The 20,067-nt window shown below is 30.3% G+C and overlaps 2 protein-coding genes across 8 annotated transcripts in view; both read left to right on the forward strand.

Moving 5' to 3' along the window:
• The first annotated feature begins 430 nt into the window (after nucleotides 1-430).
• LOC130892502 (enoyl-CoA delta isomerase 2) lies at nucleotides 431-1,449 on the forward strand. Its single transcript, XM_057797947.1, has one exon. The coding sequence runs from the start codon at nucleotides 595-597 to the stop codon at nucleotides 1,336-1,338; it is 744 nt and encodes a 247-aa protein (XP_057653930.1). The 5' UTR covers nucleotides 431-594; the 3' UTR covers nucleotides 1,339-1,449.
• Nucleotides 1,450-5,388: 3,939 nt separating this feature from the next.
• LOC130892395 (protein dead ringer-like) overlaps nucleotides 5,389-20,067 on the forward strand; it is a 177,697-nt gene continuing 163,018 nt past the window's right edge. For 4 of the 7 annotated variants that reach the window (XM_057797808.1, XM_057797810.1, XM_057797812.1 and 1 more), the window contains exon 1: nucleotides 5,450-5,741. In XM_057797808.1, coding sequence (XP_057653791.1) covers nucleotides 5,688-5,741 — 54 coding nt within the window. In that variant the 5' untranslated portion in view covers nucleotides 5,450-5,687. Of the gene's footprint in view, nucleotides 5,742-7,591; nucleotides 16,232-20,067 lie in introns of those variants that run through there. The other 3 variants (XM_057797809.1, XM_057797807.1, XM_057797811.1) reach the window with 3 other exon arrangements.

Genomic DNA, 20,067 nt, shown 5'->3' on the forward strand with positions numbered 1-20,067 from the left:
CAAAAAAAATTGATAATCACCTTTACTAAAATTTGAATTTTTATTTCAAACTATACAGACCATCACAATGCATGATTATTTTTGAATAAAATGTATTAACAAAAAAAGTAGTTGACTTTCACCTTACATAAACGTACTCATAAAGTCATGTATAAAAGAAGAAATTTCGTTCTTCTTCTATTCGAATCTGCCTATTGATAACAAAAATACATCCAATGTTTAAATATAATGTATTTCAAACACTATTATGATAAATTAGGTTAAATTTTCATCTCAAATCTTCTCATCTAAATTTTGACTTTTATTTTAAGTCTAAATAAGCTAGAATGTACAATAAAAACTGTTGACACACAAAAAAGTAGTGGCTTTCACCTTAATAGAAATAGTTATGCGGTCACTTAAAAAAGAAGAATACGAAAATAAATAGTAATCAGTAAAAAAATTGATAAATTGATAACCTTTAGAATTTGTAAAGATTTAATCAATTACTGAAAACCAGTGAGTTTATTAATGAAATTTAAGTTCGTTAGTACAAATATTAATCTTGAAATAGAACCATTCATCTCGTGAATAATAATTATCCAAATAAACAAAATGGTTATAATCGAGACTTTTAAAAATGGTGTGAAAACTATAAAAGTGAATCGTCCTTGGAAGAAAAATGCTTTCAATATGGAAGTTTATAAAACTTTAACAACGATTTTAAATAAAGACGCTAATAATGACAAAATTGCAGTGACATTACTGACAGCAGTTGGAGACTATTTTTCTAGCGGTAATGACATGTCGACTTCTATGCAAGACCCTGATATCGCTATGAAAGCTGTAGAAGATATGGTAGAAGCATTCATCAATTACCCTAAACTACTTATTTGTATTGTAAATGGAACGGCAATTGGAATTGGAGCTACTTTAGTTACTTTGTGTGATATTGTTTATGCCAGTGATCGAGCTGTTTTTGACACTCCATTTTTAAAACTAGGGTTATGCGTAGAAGGAACCTCAAGTTTTAGTTATCCGTTTATCTTAGGTAGAAGTGTGGCTTCCGAAGTCCTTTTTTTGAATCGGAAATTAACTGCACAAGAAGCATGCAATTATGGTTTGGTTTCTAGAGTTATCCCTCATTCTGAGTTGGATGAGTTTATAAAAGATTTACATAAATACGGAACCTTATCTGTTGATAATATTAAGAGAAATAAAGCAGCTATAATGGAGAATTTCAAGAAGATTTACAGTGATTGTAACAAAAGGGAATTTGAGGTTTTGAAAGAGTGCATTAATTCTGAAGACTTTTCTATTGCAGTTCAAAAATTTTTGATGAGGAAAAGTAAATTGTAAAATACATTTTATTAAACACATATAATTAGGTACGGTGGTGTAAATATTCATTTGTTAAGTTATCTAACACTTTTTAATAAAGAATTAATAAAAAAAATATTTATGACAAAATTTTTTATTACAAAAAATATAATGTGGAAGTTCTAGATTAATAGTACACATACATGGTTTAAACTTTTTGGATAAATAGAAGATGTATAACACAAAAAACATTGAACAAATTATAAAAATAAAAACAAGACCTAGTTATCAACTGGCTAAAGTAAATAACAAGTTGACAAATTACTTCACGATTTACCACTCAACTATATACTGGAATACTTAGTACGAGATTCTATTTCTATAATCCCACAACAAATAAGCAAAACTTAACTATCAAATATTTTTGACAATGACAAGATACATTGTGACCAACGCAAAATTTGACAGGGAAATTTGGACGTTACATACAACAACTAAAACTTTTACAAGTTACAACTGTTCACTTCATTAGACAAACGAGATTTGTGGAAAACAAGATTCCAAAATTTAATTAACAAAGACTTTAACAAACTTTCCAATATATGCATCCTATCGATGGTTTGTCCTATGTGATAGGCAACCAGTATTACGTAATATATTGGAAATCATTGAAATAAACTGTATATTATGACTAGAAATATTTGATATATTATTAGAAATGAAATATCGAGGTATAAACATTTGAAATTTCTAATTTCTGTTTATTATACGTATATTTAAAAACATGTCATTAACATTATTTAACATAATAGGTGCACTACTATCTTACTTATTATAATATTTTTTCAAGGTTGCAATTACTAGAAATATGAATAATGAAGTTTACGTATAAAACGATGAAAAGAGGTTTCTTAATTTTTTTCGGGTTTTCCAATGATTCTTGGCACCTAAATCAGATATAGGATATAATTAATATGCCTTATTTGCTTTTCTAATATAATAAGTAAAGCTAGTTGCCTAACACGTATAATAACATCTTGTTGTTAACATTAAAAATTCGAATCGTAAAAAAAATTTGGTACGTCAAATGTCAAAGCGACGTTCTTTGTGCTACGCAACCAATATTTGTATCCACTATGTATATTCAATATAAATATTGTTAATTTATTTAATAAGTTTTTGTAATTGGGTAGATATTATCAGTTTTTTTTTTCATTTGAAGGTAATTATTTAGATATCAATTCTATTTTCGTTTTTAATTGTATTGTCCTCAAAAATGTGTAATTAATGTATCTAACTATTTAAATACACCTAATTAGAAATATTTAAACATTTATTATCCATAACTAACGTTCTAAATATTTTTTATTTATAATTTGTTTATTTCATAAAAAAAAACTATCATCTGTTTATTGATATTTTATTTATAAAAAAGAAGAATCTAAATTATATTTTGACATATGATGTAACGTCATTCGTTTAGGTTCTAAACCAATTCATCGATTCAAAATATTGTTATATACGAGGGTAGTTTCATAAATGTTCACTATTGCATAAAATATATTTTAGACAACCCAAGAAAACACAAAAATTGATTTTACAGTTTTCCTTACGTTTCCAACATTCTTGTTCCGAAGTTTCCTTGAAAGGACGAACGGAAATATTTCAATTTCGGTATCGGGTAGATAATACGGATAATTACATTCTATGGGGGCAGGACGAAGATTAACGATGTTACTGACACTGATATTAAACATCGACGAAGACGAATTTACTCTAGCTGTTGGTTGAAGATAAATTAAAAGCGAGATTTTTATTACTTAGTTTTTACACGCGAAAAGAAAAAAAAAGTTATTAGAATCAGTGATTATGAGGTGTGTAGATTATTTATTGATGAAGATAATAAAAAAAAAGTATTAATTATTATTAAAAGTTATAAAAAGCGAAGGAAATAAATGAAAATGGCAAACAGAAAAAGCGACGTTTGAAAACAATAAATTTCGTTAACGTGCAATCTAAAATCAGTCGGTAATCAGTCGTTTTTACCCTCGTCTCGTAATGAAAAACAAAAATACAAAGCGTACGGTTTTGAAACAAGCCATTAGCACCATCGTCAGACGATTAATCACGACCTATTCGGACTCATCGAGCTCAGAAAAGGGACGATTACCTCCCTTCTATAAACGATGTGTAATTTACCATATTATTATGTATATACTTCATACGAAACGAGTTTATCTTTAAACCATTCATTTGATAAATTACGACGGTTCCATAAATATGTGAAGAAAAACACTGACCCTCGTATCATAAGTTGACGTCGACGTCATATTTTTTATAATACAATAATTGTACTTTCAAATCTTATTTATTTATTTTTATAACTCATCTGGCAACGTTGTTTAAATGCCACTTTATAAATCAATCATATTTTTTCATTTTAATTATCGAACGTGTTTCTAAAACCGATTTTCATATTCGAATTATGTACGAAATATAAACACCAGTAATAGAAAATGATTCACCTATAAAAAAGAAGAAGATGTAACCTTGAATAACGATTAACATGTTTTGTCGCCGCCACTGATTTCGAGGACAACTCATTCGGATGAGTCTGAGTTAAATATAAACTTTATTTGATGAGAAGAAGAATTGAATAAAAATAGGAAGATATTTCGATGGAAGACAGAGTTAATATTGATAATATGAATTGTTGGAGTAATTCACAGGAAAAAGCTTGATGAAATATTGACATAACATTTATGGGCCGGACGCCGAGACTTCGAACAAACCTGTTAATTACTCAACTCGTCCACTTTATACACATACAAGGTGGTTCACTATTAAAATTATATATTTTAATTTCTTTTTTTTTTATTATTTTGTGTATTAGTACAGGGTGTTGTACTCGAATAATTTTTTTTTTTAAATTTCGTTAGTTAAAGCTGCGGTTACGTCTGTTATTCACATGCTAAATATTATTACATTTATACATTTATACAAAGATCTCGTAAAACTAGTTCGGAATTTTAACACATTTTCAAATATTTGCATTACAGATGTGTGAGAAGTGGCCTCATTTAAAAAACTGGTTATCTCGAAATTTCCAACCCTTCTTGCGTGATTATTATACAAAATTGGACGAATTCAACAATGACGGCGGTTTATTAGTATAAATAACCTTAAAAGTGCATGTATATAAAGAAATTTGAACGGCGATTGACGATTTTGAATTATTTATAATGTATAAAGCGACATCTGGTGTGTGAGACCTCTCAATTTGAATATAAATAGTGTCTACAACGAACCAGACGAATTTTTTTAAACACATAAATAAATAAATTGAACTTTTAAACGTATTTAACAAAATATTCAATAAGAAAACGATTTTTTTCAAATAGGAAAATGATTTTGTCAAATATTAGTTTTCTTGTATCCAACCGACTGTTTGTTAAATGAACACTCGTACACGCACGTACAAATTCTATTAGAAAAGTCATTTTTCAAGGTAGGTAACTACACTAGAAAAGTGAGGTTATGTTTTTGACGTTCGGCGCGTAAAAAATAGAAAATTGTTCATTTAAAATTGAAATTACCACTACGATTTTAAGTTTTTACGAAACCTTAAGGTCTATACGAGTTTCCAATACGTATAAACACTATGAAGTTGATATTTTAAAACGTGATCAGCTTCTTGTTGTTCGCGCATCTTTTATTCGACCTTGAGGAATAAAAAAACGAGTAAAAACGAGCAATTAGACAATAATTCAACGTTTATTTACTTCAAATATACAGTGTGAGATAATTTATTATAAACAAACGTCAAATTTTATAAATTCAGTGATGCCACAACTAATTAACACCACCTATTGTTTATAAAAACGATAATTCATTTATCTTTAAATATATGTTAATAATATGAGTATCGGCAACGTCGCGGGGCTAAACAATGTATGCAACCGGGAGCGATTGGATAATAAATACAATAAAAATATATATGATTATGCTAAGCTGGGCTATAGCTAGATCCGTCCTTCCGTCGAATCAAGCTCCTCCTGAAGCCGACGATCATTGGCCGACTAGTAAACCAAAACGGGGGAAAGCACGTTAGGAGCGTAGCGCGCTTCATTTGTCCGCACGCCGAGCATTCCGAATTAGATCGGCGGCTGTAACGAATCGTTTCATCGAGAATTTATAGGCGCATGACCTAACCTCTATATAAATTTCGGTGTGAACTTTTGCTGTTTGTGCGCTAACGTGGTGTTTGTTTTTTTTTATTTATTTAAATATAATCGGTGTGACTGTGAGTGGAGTGCCTTGCAGCATTCTACGAATTATAGTTTGTCAAAATTCGCGTCAAAAACAGAGAACCGGTGCCGGTTTACGCTATGGAAATGGAACCGCAAGAACGAGACAACGAACTCGGCGATGAAAGTCCTGTAGTAAGTTATTTCTTAATTATAAATTAGTCGGGTTTATATAAAATCGACGAGGATGGAGTTTATTCACGTTTTTATATACAGTACGTCGAATTTATATTAAAGATTAAGTGTGCCATGGAAAATAATAAATTGACATATTGACATTTGATTAATGACATTTGATTTAACAAAAATTTTTTCGAGGTTCATATAGAAACTTGGGATTTAATCATATTTTGTTTTTTTTATCTTTACTCGTCTGTATTTTGATTTTTTATGACTCAAAAGTCACAACAGAAAGTTTCGAAGATGAATTCATCCATTATACCGGGTGTTATATTGTTCGAGAGAATTATTTTCAATAAATAATTAAAATTTATTGTGAATCCATATAAAACAATATATATTTCAATCGGTACGTAATCTGTGTCAATGTTGTGGGTTTAGAAGGTTTTCTACGATCAAAAAATGATTTATTACTTTTTAAGTTTGATAAATCAGTCGATTTTAATTAGTAAATCAATGTATGTTTAGAATTTTAGTTAATTATACACGATGAGTTAAAATTATGTGTTTTCGGATACGATCTTTTTAACTAAATTATTTTCGAAGATGGCCGACTTCCGCTTCTACCGGAAATCGTCTGTAACTTTGTTATTTTTAATAGAACACCCTATATATTAATACATTTTTGAAATCTACGTAAAATTTTAGTATACTTTTGTCTAAAAACTTTTTTCGAAAAATGTATACTTTTTGAGTTATTAATATTCTTGTAAAAAATTTTACTGTTGCACACCCTTATAAATTATTTTTTTACGATAACACCCTTAAAGATATGAAAATGGTTTCTATTCGGTTGCTTTTAGCAAGGTCAGACGTATTTGAATCTATGTTGAAAAAATGTTCATTCTATACAGGGTGTGTATAAAAAGTGTTCAAAGTTTAACTTCATAAATTCAAATTTCTTTATTTTTTTAAATAGAACACCCTATATATTAATACATTTTTGAAATCTACGTAAAATTTTAGTATACTTTTGTCTAAAAAGTTTTTTCGAAAAATGTATACTTTTTGAGTTATTAATATTTTTGTAAAAAATTTTACCGTTGCAGACCCTTAGAAATTATTTTTTTACGTTGATACCCTTAAAGATATGAAAATGGTTTTTATTCGGTTGTTTTTAGCAAAGTCACACGTATTCTTATCTATGTTGGAAAATTTTTCATTTTATACAGGGTGCGTATAAAATGTGTTCAAAGTTTAACTTTTTCATTTCATTTTTTTAAATAGAACCACCCGGTTTTTTCTATTTCAATGCATTCAGAAGTGAAAAAAAAATAACAAAGTTACAATCCACTTTCGGTAGAAAATATTTTGAGCGAAAAAATCGAGCAAAAACGGTCGCATTTTGTTGAGAAAAAAACGTTGAATCATCACGACATTGCAATGCCCAAAATTAATGAATTAAAGTTTGAATTACTACCTCATCCACCCTATTCGCCAGATTTAACCCTCTCAGACTATTTTTTATTTTGAGAAACTTGACGATTCTTATAATAAAAAAAGTATCGAACTTATTAAACATCGCTGGGAGATGACGTTGAAAAATAAACTTTTGGAAACGCCCTCGTAGATATTCGTACGTTTTTCGATGTTAATAATGATTTGGTATAATTAGATGTTTAAACATTTTCTGTTTGGTGTCATTAACTTGTCTTAAAATAATGATAAAACCGGTTTACGTTAATTTTATATTAAAAGTACTACGTAATTACTAAATAGCGGCCATTACAATCCTGAATTAGTTAAATTTTTAGTTTGTACGAATTATCCGTCAAAATGACTCCGTTTTCGACTAAATAAACCCCAAAAACACGTTTCATCTTCCATTGTCAATGTAGACACAAAATATTTCAACCACTCGTAAATAAAAATGTTTATTTTTCTTTGTAAATATGTCTGTTTCTTTTATATTTCAAAAATAACCGTTATTCGTAATTCTTTAGAGTTCGAATTTACTCAAATTTCACCCCATACAATAAACAATCGTTTAAAATATATGTTTCTACTTGATATATTTCAATACAATCAAATGTTAGGTTATGAGTTCATCATAACCACAAATAATTGAAGATTACGACGTTATTTTCGTATCTTTTTCATCTACATTTGCATAAAATCGATATTCATCGATTAAGAAACTTCGTTAACCGCTATAAACATTTTTAGTAACATCGGAAAGGATGTTGTCTTTTTGTTTGAGGTTAGGTTACGATTTTTGGCTTCTGTGGTTCGATGGTCGCTTCTGTGATGGTTTATTTGTACTTCACTGAATCTATAGCAAATTCTAGCTTATTTAATTTATTTTGAACGATTCCTGTTGTTAAAGATGATGTAAAATGTTTAAAAATTTTTATCGTACGTGTCCAAAGTCGAAAAAATTCCGTTTTCGTGAAAATATTTTCGTTTTATTAAAAAAAAAACATGGAACAAATCTAAAGATGTATAAATTTTGATTTTTGTTAATATATTGTTTAGTTAGATGTACATATACAGGGTGTTTCGAGAAAAATTCGAGGGGGAGTGTATGACGCGAAAATAATGCTGTGACGTAGAAAAAAAATTGGTAATTATCTAGGTTAGGTTATAATATAGTGTCATAAACACAATTTTCTTACATACGACCCCTCGTTTATGAGTTATAGGCTTTCAAAGTTGCTGAATTAAAATTTATTTTTAATTATATTTTCTAAACTATACATACGATTATTACGATTTTTTTATAAATGATTAAATTAGTCTTTGTAGTGTATTTGACAGTATAAATAATTCGATACTACTATTTAAACGACAGGGACGGCTTATACTAGATTGTTAATAATACGTAACTTTTTCAAGGACAATCTGTATAATCTAAAGTGGTAAAAATGTATTTTTATAAAGATTTTTCGACAAAAAAATACTTTATGTTCACAATTTGTGATAATTATTTTCGTAATGTCTCTTTATAAAAAAAAAACAGTTTTTTTGATATATACTACGATATAAAAATCTAAATAATTTCTAAATAATAAATTTTATCGGGTTAAACAAACAGTAGTACGTTTTTCTTAAAAAAATCGATTAAAAAATTCGTTTTTACTATCTTTAAATTATACAGATTGTCCTTGTAAAAATTACGCTTAATTAACCATTGAGGATGATCCGCCCCTGTACTTCAGATAATAGTTTATTAGTTACATACTTTCCGATTATTGTTTTAGCGTAATAAATTTCGATTTTAAAAAATTTTCATACGACGTTTCGTTTCTGAAATATAATCTTTCAAATTTTCGAAATTAAAATTTATTTTTAATTATATTTTCTAAACTATACATACGATTATTACGATTTTTTTATAAATGATTAAATTAGTCTTTGTAGTGTATTTGACAGTATAAATAATTCGATACTACTATTTAAACGACAGGGACGGCTTATACCAGATTGTTAATAATACGTAACTTCTACAAGGACAATCTGTATAATCTAAAGTGGTAAAAATGTAGTTTTATAAAGATTTTTCGACAAAAAAATACTTTATGTTCACAATTTGTGATAATTATTTTCGTAATGTCTGTTTATAAAAAAAAACAGTTTTTTTGATATATAATACGATATAAAAATCTAAATATTTCCTAAATAATAAATTTTATCGGGTTAAACAAACAGTAGTACGTTTTTCTTGAAAAAATCGATTAAAAAATCCGTTTTTACTATCTTTAAATTATACAGATTGTCCTTGTAAAAATTACGGATTATTAACCATTGAGGATGATCCGCCCCTGTACTTCAGATAGTATTTTATTATTTACAAACTTTCCGATTATTGTTTTAGCGTAATAAATTTCGATTTTAAAAAATTTTCATACGACGTTTCGTTTCTGAAATATAATCTTTCAAATTTTCGAAATTAAAATTTATTTTTAATTATATTTTCTAAATTATACATTCGATTATTACGATTTTTTTATAAATGATTAAATTAGTCTCTGTAGTGTATTTGACAGTATAAATAATTCGATACTACTATTTAAACGACAGGGTCGGCTTATACTAGATTGTTAATAATACGTAACTTTTACGAGGACAATCTGTATAATATAAAGTGGTAAAAATGCATTTTTATAAAGATTTTTCTAAAAAAAAATACTTTATGTTCACAATTTATGATAATTATTTTCGTAATGTCTCTTTATAAAAAAAAAACAGTTTTTTTGATATATAATACGATATAAAAATCTAAATATTTCCTAAATAATAAATTTTATCGGGTTAAACAAATAGTAGTACGTTTTTCTTAAAAAAATCGATTAAAAAATCCGTTTTTACTATCTTTAAATTATACAGATTGTCCTTGTAAAAATTACGTATTATTAACTGGACAGGGACGGCTTACACCCGTTTTTTATTAATACGTAAGTTTTACAGGGACAATCTGTACAAGATACTTCGTTGGATGCGTTTTTCTTTATCTTTGCAGCTATAAAGTTTTGGAAAACATTGTATAAATTGATTATTCATCATTTCATTGTATCGTAGGTAAGCGAATTAGCTGGTTTATGTTAATAAGCGACTTCCTTTAATTTACTGTCCAATATACCGTTCAAAGAACATTGTTCTTTGTTTATCGATAGAATATGTTGAAGTACTTAAAACTATTGTAATAATAAAATATAATGGAACCGTTCAAAATGATATTTAACTAGTTAATTTCGAATGCAAATAAAAAGTAGTAAATTTTCTTTTAAATCGTTTCGATTCAAAGAACTTACTGTAGTTATATGGCATTCTAACTAATTATACGGATTTGTACAGGGTGGACCAAATATAAAACTGCCCATATCCCCTTTAAAATTACGTAATTAACATTTTTGGGGTCTAGAAAATCGAAAAATCGTCCGATTTCGATGAAATTTTTTTTAAAATGTTCGTTTTCACGGCGAATTAACGAAAATAATTACGGGAATAAAAAAAAATCGGAAACCTATATTGGTTTCAGGGATTTAAATGTTTGAAAATGCATATAATTGATGATAACTTTTTTTCTGATAATCAAATGAAGTTGTTATATTTTTTTTCTTAATCTACGCAAAAAAACGAACAAATTTAAAAAAAAAATTATAATAAAATGTTGATTTATCATGTTTTTACAATTAAAAATTGACGTATTCTCGTATATAATCGTTTTTATTAAGTAATATGAACAAAATTATTCTTAAAATCACTTATTGTAATCAAATTCACAATATTACAAGTTAATTTTGAAAAATTGACAATTTTCACAATTAAAAAAATGATATCTCACTAAAATTGACTATTAAAATCATTTTAAACTCACGAAACCGTATAAAATCGTCAAGTGAGATATTTTCTATATTTATTTTCATAAATCCGCCGTAAAAACGAACATTTTAAAAAAAATTTCATCGAAATCGGATGATTTTTCGATTTTCTAGACTACAAAAAACGAAGCCACCTCGAAACTATAAAATTACAAACAGAAAAAACACGGTTAAGACTATTTTCGAAACGTCATAAAAACAAACTGTCAATTAATATGACATTTGACACTTATATCAGCTGAAATGGGTTGCAAATCCATCAAACTAAATCAAATTGAATATTTTTACAGTTTGGTTTGACATTATAGAGTTATTAGCTGTCAATTATCAATCTTCTTTTTTCATCATTGATTTCTATTCATATCTAACATTAAATACAGTACAAAATGGCGTCCACGTTGCTATTCGCAGTGATATAGCGCGTGCGCGTCGTTATCGTTATATCTATAATTATTGTTATTGAATAATTTTGATATTGTACCAAAAATTTCCGCCGCGTTAATGCGGGAAACGATGATGTGTATTTAAAATCTGTGCAAGATATTTAACTCTCGATAGGGGTACTTTTATTAAGACATAAATGACATCGATAATTAGAATAAATTGCTTTCTAACCCCCTTATTCAATTAAGTGCTAGTAATATTAACTGAATTCCATAATTTACGAATTTTATTTTTTGAAGTTGGTTTCGCTAGACATCGAATTAAGTAATGTATTCATCCGCCTCAAGATGGTGCTTTTAAACAGTCAAACGTCAAGTTCAAAATCCGAATTGACGTTTCTATGTTCTAGGTGAATATTTGTTTAATAAATTTGAAATCTAATAAATATTTTTGTAGTCTAGTGGAAATCTGTGTTTGGTTTATACGAAAGGCGGTGTTTACGATCGTTCTGATAAAACATTCAATTAGGGACAAGGTTTGATCTGATCGCTGCTGGCGGGTTTGCGAGAGTTGCGTAAACGACTCCAATAGAGAGATATAAAAGGGGCGGAGCCACGGGCGCCTCCCAATGGACATAAAAGAGGCGCATCTCGAAATTTATAACGACGCGATTTAGTTCTAAATAAGGATTAGACATAACTCGAAATTTATAACAAAACCATAAGGATTAAATAAAAAATAGACATTTTTTTAAAAAAATGTTTAGTATTTTGTCTATTCTATCATCTGTTATGACGTTAAAACTTGGTAATGGCAATGTTGCCAAATCGAATTTAGTCGTATTACGATGAATAACTGTCAGTGACTATTTCAATAGAGTAATTTCTGTTTTTTATTTTTCATATTCATTCCGTTTAAAATCGATCCGTCTGGACCTCGCTAAATTTTTTTTTACCTTCCATCATAAAAACTAGTCCTTAATTATAATGGGCGTGGTGGTATTTTACGACTTTCGAAACCCCAGACTGGTACTTTGAAGCCATAACACAATAATTGATAATTCGGACCCAATAGTTTGAGAAAAATGTATTTCTTCGAAAATATTCAAATTCAAAATATGAAATGTTAGATTTGGAATCGAAGAACTCAAATTCTGAGGCGGATACTGCTTAGACCATTATTAGATTAAAAAAGAAGAGAAAACATTTGGCGGGTTGAAGTTTTTTTTAGGTTATATCAAATATTCAAATGCCAAATCAGTTTTGGAACAAAAAACAGTGCTAGTACGATGAAACCCATTTTAAAAGAAGGAGAATATCATGAAAATAAAAGGAAAAATGATTTACCCTCGATCTGTGGTCGGGAAAGGAAAGGGGTTGAGTTTTTAAGGGTAAAAAACGGTTTTTCTTGTTTTCTCGAAAAACTAAATGTCCTATAGGGAAACGTCAAATAGAAAAGTTGTAGGTAATGAAGAGATCTATAACTTTTGTATTCACACTTTTTTCACATAACCTCAAAATTTATCGTGACGTTTGAGCGAAGACATCTTAGTTGGGTCAGATACTTTTGGAACCGTCCTCGTATATGAAATATGTTGGAAAAAGGGGAGAATATGATAAAAACATTAGAAAATTGATTTACGAGCGATATGTGATCGAAAAATAGAATGGGGTGAGTTTTTAAGGGTAAAAAACTGTTTTTCTTGTTTTCTCGAAAAACTAAATGTCCTACGGGGAAACGTCAAATAGAAAAGTTGTAGGTAATGAAGAGATCTATAACTTTTGTATTTACACTTTTTTCACATAACCTCAAAATTTATCGTGACGTTTGAGCGAAGACATCTTAGATGGGTCAGATACTTTTGAAACCGTCCTCGTATATGAAATATGTTGGAAAAAGGGGAAAATATGATAAAAACATTAGAAAATTGATTTACGAGCGATATGTGATCGAAAAATAGAATGGGGTGAGTTTTTAAGGGTAAAAAACGGTTTTTCTTGTTTTCTCGAAAAACTAAATGTCCTACGGGAAAAAGTCAAATAGAAAAGTTGTAGGTAATGAAAAGATCTATAACTTTTGTATTTACACTTTTTTCGTATAACCTCAAAATTTATGTGAAAAATGAAAAAAACAAGTTTTTCGTTTATAATTTTTTTCTTTTACAAAAAACATTTTTTTTTCACGAAATTTTGTGAAAAGTTACCTTTTTATGTCTCGTATACACTGTAATTTATTCGATTTGAAATAATTATTTTTTCACGTTATTTCGACTTAATATCGAAAAAGCACCCCAATTTTCGAACGAAAATTCTCCTTTCAAAATATTCGTTTTTAAAAAAAAATCGTTTAGATTTTCGTTCTTCGAAATCTCTACTTTCTGATGGTATAAAAAAATATTACCATCACCATGGTAAATTTTCTCAAAAAAGGCAAAAAATAATTTTTCACGTAAATTGTGAGGTTATGTAAATAAAAATGAATTCAAAATATGTAGATCATTTTTGTTCTTTCTCCATAGGGTTCGTAGTTTTACCAAAAATCGAAATAAACCGTTTTTCACCCTTAAAAACTCACCCCCTTTACCTTCCCGATCTTAAATGGGACGTAAATTATTTTCCCTTTCAAAATGGATCTAAAATCAAGAAATATACACTTTAAAAGATATTAATTCAAATTTTTATACCCCCAAGGGATGTTTTTAAATAAATAGAACGTTTAATAATAAATTTAGCACGTTTAGCAATTTGGAAAAATTCGAAAAAGCGACTCTCTTAATTTATGATTGCTTGTGTTGAAAATTTGAAAGATTTATAGAGATATAAATCAAATTCTACAAGATACAATTCATATTACAAAATGCGCTAGTGAATTTTACGAAATTTTGTAGGCTAATTATCAAAATAGTTCCCAGTAACAGAATTCTGAGTAACTGGGTAAGGATCGAGGATATACAATAATACTGTGGGAGACCTTGTTGAATAAGTAATAAAAATCCAACTGCGTTACTAATATCGTCATAAAATAAATCCTTGGACGAGAAATCAGATGCCTCTTTAACATTCATTTTGATTTTAGTCAATTCGGATACGTCCTACAACAATTTACCCAAAAAAAAAAAAATAAAACGCGTTACCTTTTCGTGAACAATTCACAAAAAAGGGTAACGAGATTCGAATTTTTTTTTTATTTTTTTTTCGAGTGCATATAAATATTTTAGTTGACCGCTGTGTATAATTCTTGGTACATAAAGCTGTCGAACATCGGGTCCGCGATGGATGGCCATCAAGCATACGTCGCATCGGTGGCGAGCAACCATAAATCCCGTAATGAGCGGTCACAGTCTGATTGTCAGTTCGAGTTTTATAATTAAATTTGGCGGTTTGATTCAGGTATGGGATCGTAAAAACTGCGGGTGAAGGGGTCCGATTGGATACCGGAGGCGGGTACACGCCCCCTCCCTCCGTCTAGCGCACGGTTTTTATTGCCTTTTCGGTATGAAAATAATGGAGAGCCGGCCCCACGATGTGCAAGCCGTAAAATATTTTATCGATCACCGCCGAAGAAACGAGTGAGTGAATGCGATCATTAAAATTGAAATAATAACAGTTGCCACGGTTTTTTTTCTTCTCTCTTAAAAACAAGGTGGTACGCGCTATCCACTTCTGTTTTCCGCAATAATCTAACCTAAAAAAATGTCAAACGTCAAATTTACAACTAACTAATGTCACTCTGTATATTTTTATGTATCGCAGACATTGGATCGTAAATTTTGAGGTTATGTGAAGAAATTACGAATACAAAAGTTGTAAATCTTCTTCGTTCCTTTCTATAGGGTATGTAGTTTTGCCAGAAACCCTTAAAAACTCACCCCCTTCACTTTCCCGATGTTATATCGCGAATAAATTGTTTTTTCCTTATAAAATGGGTCTAAAATCAAGAAATATCGACGTTGCAAGATATTAATTCGAATTTATATACCCCCAAGGGTTGTTTTCAAGTAAATACAACCCATTAATATCGATAATTATAAAAATAATACGGATATGTCAAATGTCAATGTCACTCTGTATAATTGAATAATTGAAAACGAAATTTTTGAATTTTAGTTCGAAGAAAAGTAAAAGCATTAGAAATTTGTCAGTGTCTTATTTACTATTCCTAATGTTAGTATTTTAAATACAAAATTCAAAGGTAAAAACGTATCGACACGGTCCACAGACAGACAAGTTGTTGCATTTCGTGCCGTGTATGACACATGCGCACAAGTTCGATTTATCATTTCTTCTATAAAGACAGTTGGTATGGAAATAAACTTTATCCATATTGCGCATGCTTCAGAATGCGCAGAAGCGAACTGGAACATCGGACGATTGTATCTTCTTGACAAAGATGGCGAATTTCGTTACTTTTACACGTTTAAAAATTAAATTCTTGATAGATTTTTAGAGACTAATTCGCCAAAAATTACGAGTCGTCAATAATTGGGAGTCTAAACGTCCAGTTTAATAAATTGACTTCATAGTAAAAGTGAATATTAATTGAATTGTCGTTAGTGGTAATGAATTATATCAAAATGGCGGTACAACCGAACGTGATTATTTATCCAATTCCGAATAATAAAAGATAACAAATTTGAAATGTTAAGTACTACTACTAAAATCGAGTTTAGTGTCGAAAAGTTCCAAGTGAAGTGTTCATTGTTTTGTGTTTTTATCGAAAAAGTTGAAAAAACTATTTAAGGTAAATATATTTCTCAGATTTTCACCTACAGCTTCCCAAATTGAACCGAAATACCAAGCGATACAAAAATATAATCGATTTTACGAAATAAATTTATATATATACGAGGGCGATTCAATACCATCTCGGTATCGGGCAACATGTGACTTCCGAGGGCTTTTTCATTGGTCCAAATATGTGGTAGTCACGGGGTAATAAATCCGGATTGTAAAGGGGATGTTTTAGTATCTCCCACCATTGTTTTTAGATTGTATCGAGTGCGTATAAGGAAACGCGTTATCCTCGAGAAGAAATCCTCGAATATTTTGCAAAATCGAAGGTTTTTTTTGATTTTAGACTCTATATTACCAAAACTGCGGCTTATTATCGACGATTTCGCGGCCAAAAAAAAACGATTGACAGTTCTACAGTGTTTGTCTCGATAATTTTCGAAATTGCCCTCGTAATTTTTGATAGAATGATTAATTATTTTGGATTGGGTTAAATTACGATTTTAGGTCGTGATTCGATTTGTATTTATAAAATGCGAAACGACAACGAATTTTTTTTCCTTTTCCGCTATTCCGTCACGTTCAAATAATAATAAATGAATATGGTTTCCGATAAAAACGAAATATTAAACATTTACCGCATTCTAGGTTATCAAGTAATTTATTTGATATTTAATTATTGTTTAACTGGAATCGGAAAATATATAAAAATACAAATATGGCATATAAACCGCTATTAAGTTAAAAATAAAAGTTTTCGTCGAACGATTCGATGAAATTTTCGATAAATTTGATAAATAATCCATTGGAGTTAGAATGTGCCACATCGTTTAGTATCTACTGTTTGTTCAAACAATTTGTGTTACCAATGATTGAAATTATTGATAAATTAAACTAATTAAACGTATAAAATTGAATATTTATTAAAAATTTGCCCCATGAGATGTTGAAGGATGTCGGGAAGTACAGGTTGACTTCTCAGGTGTTTCTACGTTGATGTTTGTAAACAATTTTCCAGATTATGGGCGAATTTCATCGATTTCGATGATAAAAATAATGCAAAAAATGCGTTTGATTCTATTAAAAGAAATATCGAGAAACGTTGAGTATAAATGATTAGAATTGACATCATGCATTAATGTTTTCACCTTGTTTTTCATCTACCGTATCAATACGTAAAATTTTTCCTCCCAAACAATTCACGAACTCTTTTCAGAAGTAGAAAATCGGTTTTCCCGGTTCTAAACAATTCACGAACCTTTTACAGAAGTAGAAAATCAATTTTCCTGGTTCTAAACAATTCACGAACCTTTTACAGAAGTAGAAAATCGGTTTTCCCGGTTCTAAACAATTCACGAACCTTTTACAGAAGTAGAAAATCGGTTTTCCCGGTTCTAAACAATTCACGAACTGTCTACAGAAGTAGAAAATCGGTTTTCCCGGTTCTAAACAATTCACGAACTGTCTACGGAGGTAGAAAATCGGTTTTCCCGGTTCCAAACAATTCACGAACTGTCTACAGAAGTAGAAAATCGGTTTTCCTGGTTCTAAACAATTCACGAACTGTCTACATAAGTAGAAAATCGGTTTTTCCGGTTCTAAACAATTCACGAACTGTCTACGGAGGTAGAAAATCGGTTTTCCCGGTTCTAAACAATTCACGAACCTTTTACAGAAGTAGAAAATCAATTTTCCTGGTTCTAAACAATTCACGAACATTTTACAGAAGTAGAAAATCGGTTTTCCCGGTTCTAAACAATTCACGAACCTTTTACAGAAGTAGAAAATCGGTTTTCCCGGTTCTAAACAATTCACGAACTGTCTACGGAGGTAGAAAATCGGTTTTCCCGGTTCTAAACAATTCACGAACTGTCTACAGAAGTAGAAAATCGGTTTTCCCGGTTCTAAACAATTCACGAACTGTCTACAGAAGTAGAAAATCGGTTTTCCTGGTTCTAAACAATCCACGAACTGTCTACAGAAGTAGAAAATCGCTTTTTCTGGTTCTAAACAATTCACGAACTGTCTACGGAGGTAGAAAATCGGTTTTCCCGGTTCTAAACAATTCACGAACTGTCTACAGAAGTAGAAAATCGGTTTTCCCGGTTCTAAACAATCCACGAACTGTCTACAGAAGTAGAAAATCGGTTTTTCTGGTTCTAAACAATTCACGAACTGTCTACGGAGGTAGAAAATCGGTTTTCCTGGTTCTAAACAATCCACGAACTGTCTACAGAAGTAGAAAATCGGTTTTTCTGGTTCTAAACAATTCACGAACTGTCTACGGAGGTAGAAAATCGGTTTTCCCGGTTCTAAACAATTCACGAACTGTCTACAGAAGTAGAAAATCGGTTTTCCTGGTTCTAAACAATCCACGAACTGTCTACAGAAGTAGAAAATCGGTTTTTCTGGTTCTAAACAATTCACGAACTGTCTACGGAGGTAGAAAATCGGTTTTCCCGGTTCTAAACAATTCACGAACCTTTTACAGAAGTAGAAAATCAATTTTCCTGGTTCTAAACAATTCACGAACCTTTTACAGAAGTAGAAAATCGGTTTTCCCGGTTCTAAACAATTCACGAACTGTCTACAGAAGTAGAAAATCGGTTTTCCCGGTTCTAAACAATTCACGAACTGTCTACAGAAGTAGAAAATCGGTTTTCCTGGTTCTAAACAATCCACGAACTGTCTACAGAAGTAGAAAATCGGTTTTTCTGGTTCTAAACAATTCACGAACTGTCTACGGAGGTAGAAAATCGGTTTTCCCGGTTCTAAACAATTCACGAACTGTCTACAGAAGTAGAAAATCGGTTTTCCCGGTTCTAAACAATTCACGAACTGTCTACAGAAGTAGAAAATCGGTTTTCCTGGTTCTAAACAATCCACGAACTGTCTACAGAAGTAGAAAATCGGTTTTTCTGGTTCTAAACAATTCACGAACTGTCTACGGAGGTAGAAAATCGGTTTTCCCGGTTCTAAACAATTCACGAACCTTTTACAGAAGTAGAAAATCAATTTTCCTGGTTCTAAACAATTCACGAACCTTTTACAGAAGTAGAAAATCGGTTTTCCCGGTTCTAAACAATTCACGAACCTTTTACAGAAGTAGAAAATCGGTTTTCCCGGTTCTAAACAATTCACGAACTGTCTACGGAGGTAGAAAATCGGTTTTCCCGGTTCTAAACAATTCACGAACTGTCTACAGAAGTAGAAAATCGGTTTTCCCGGTTCTAAACAATTCACGAACTGTCTACAGAAGTAGAAAATCGGTTTTCCTGGTTCTAAACAATCCACGAACTGTCTACAGAAGTAGAAAATCGGTTTTTCTGGTTCTAAACAATTCACGAACTGTCTACGGAGGTAGAAAATCGGTTTTCCCGGTTCTAAACAATTCACGAACTGTCTACAGAAGTAGAAAATCGGTTTTTCTGGTTCTAAACAATTCACGAACCTTTTACAGAAGTAGAAAATCGGTTTTCCCGGTTCTAAACAATTCACGAACCTTTTACAGAAGTAGAAAATCAATTTTCCTGGTTCTAAACAATTCACGAACCTTTTACAGAAGTAGAAAATCGGTTTTCCCGGTTCTAAACAATTCACGAACCTTTTACAGAAGTAGAAAATCGGTTTTCCCGGTTCTAAACAATTCACGAACTGTCTACGGAGGTAGAAAATCGGTTTTCCCGGTTCTAAACAATTCACGAACTGTCTACAGAAGTAGAAAATCGGTTTTCCCGGTTCTAAACAATTCACGAACTGTCTACAGAAGTAGAAAATCGGTTTTCCTGGTTCTAAACAATCCACGAACTGTCTACAGAAGTAGAAAATCGGTTTTTCTGGTTCTAA

The sequence above is a fragment of the Diorhabda carinulata genome, chromosome 4 (genome assembly GCF_026250575.1).
Source record: "Diorhabda carinulata isolate Delta chromosome 4, icDioCari1.1, whole genome shotgun sequence".
Lineage (NCBI taxonomy): Eukaryota > Metazoa > Arthropoda > Insecta > Coleoptera > Chrysomelidae > Diorhabda > Diorhabda carinulata.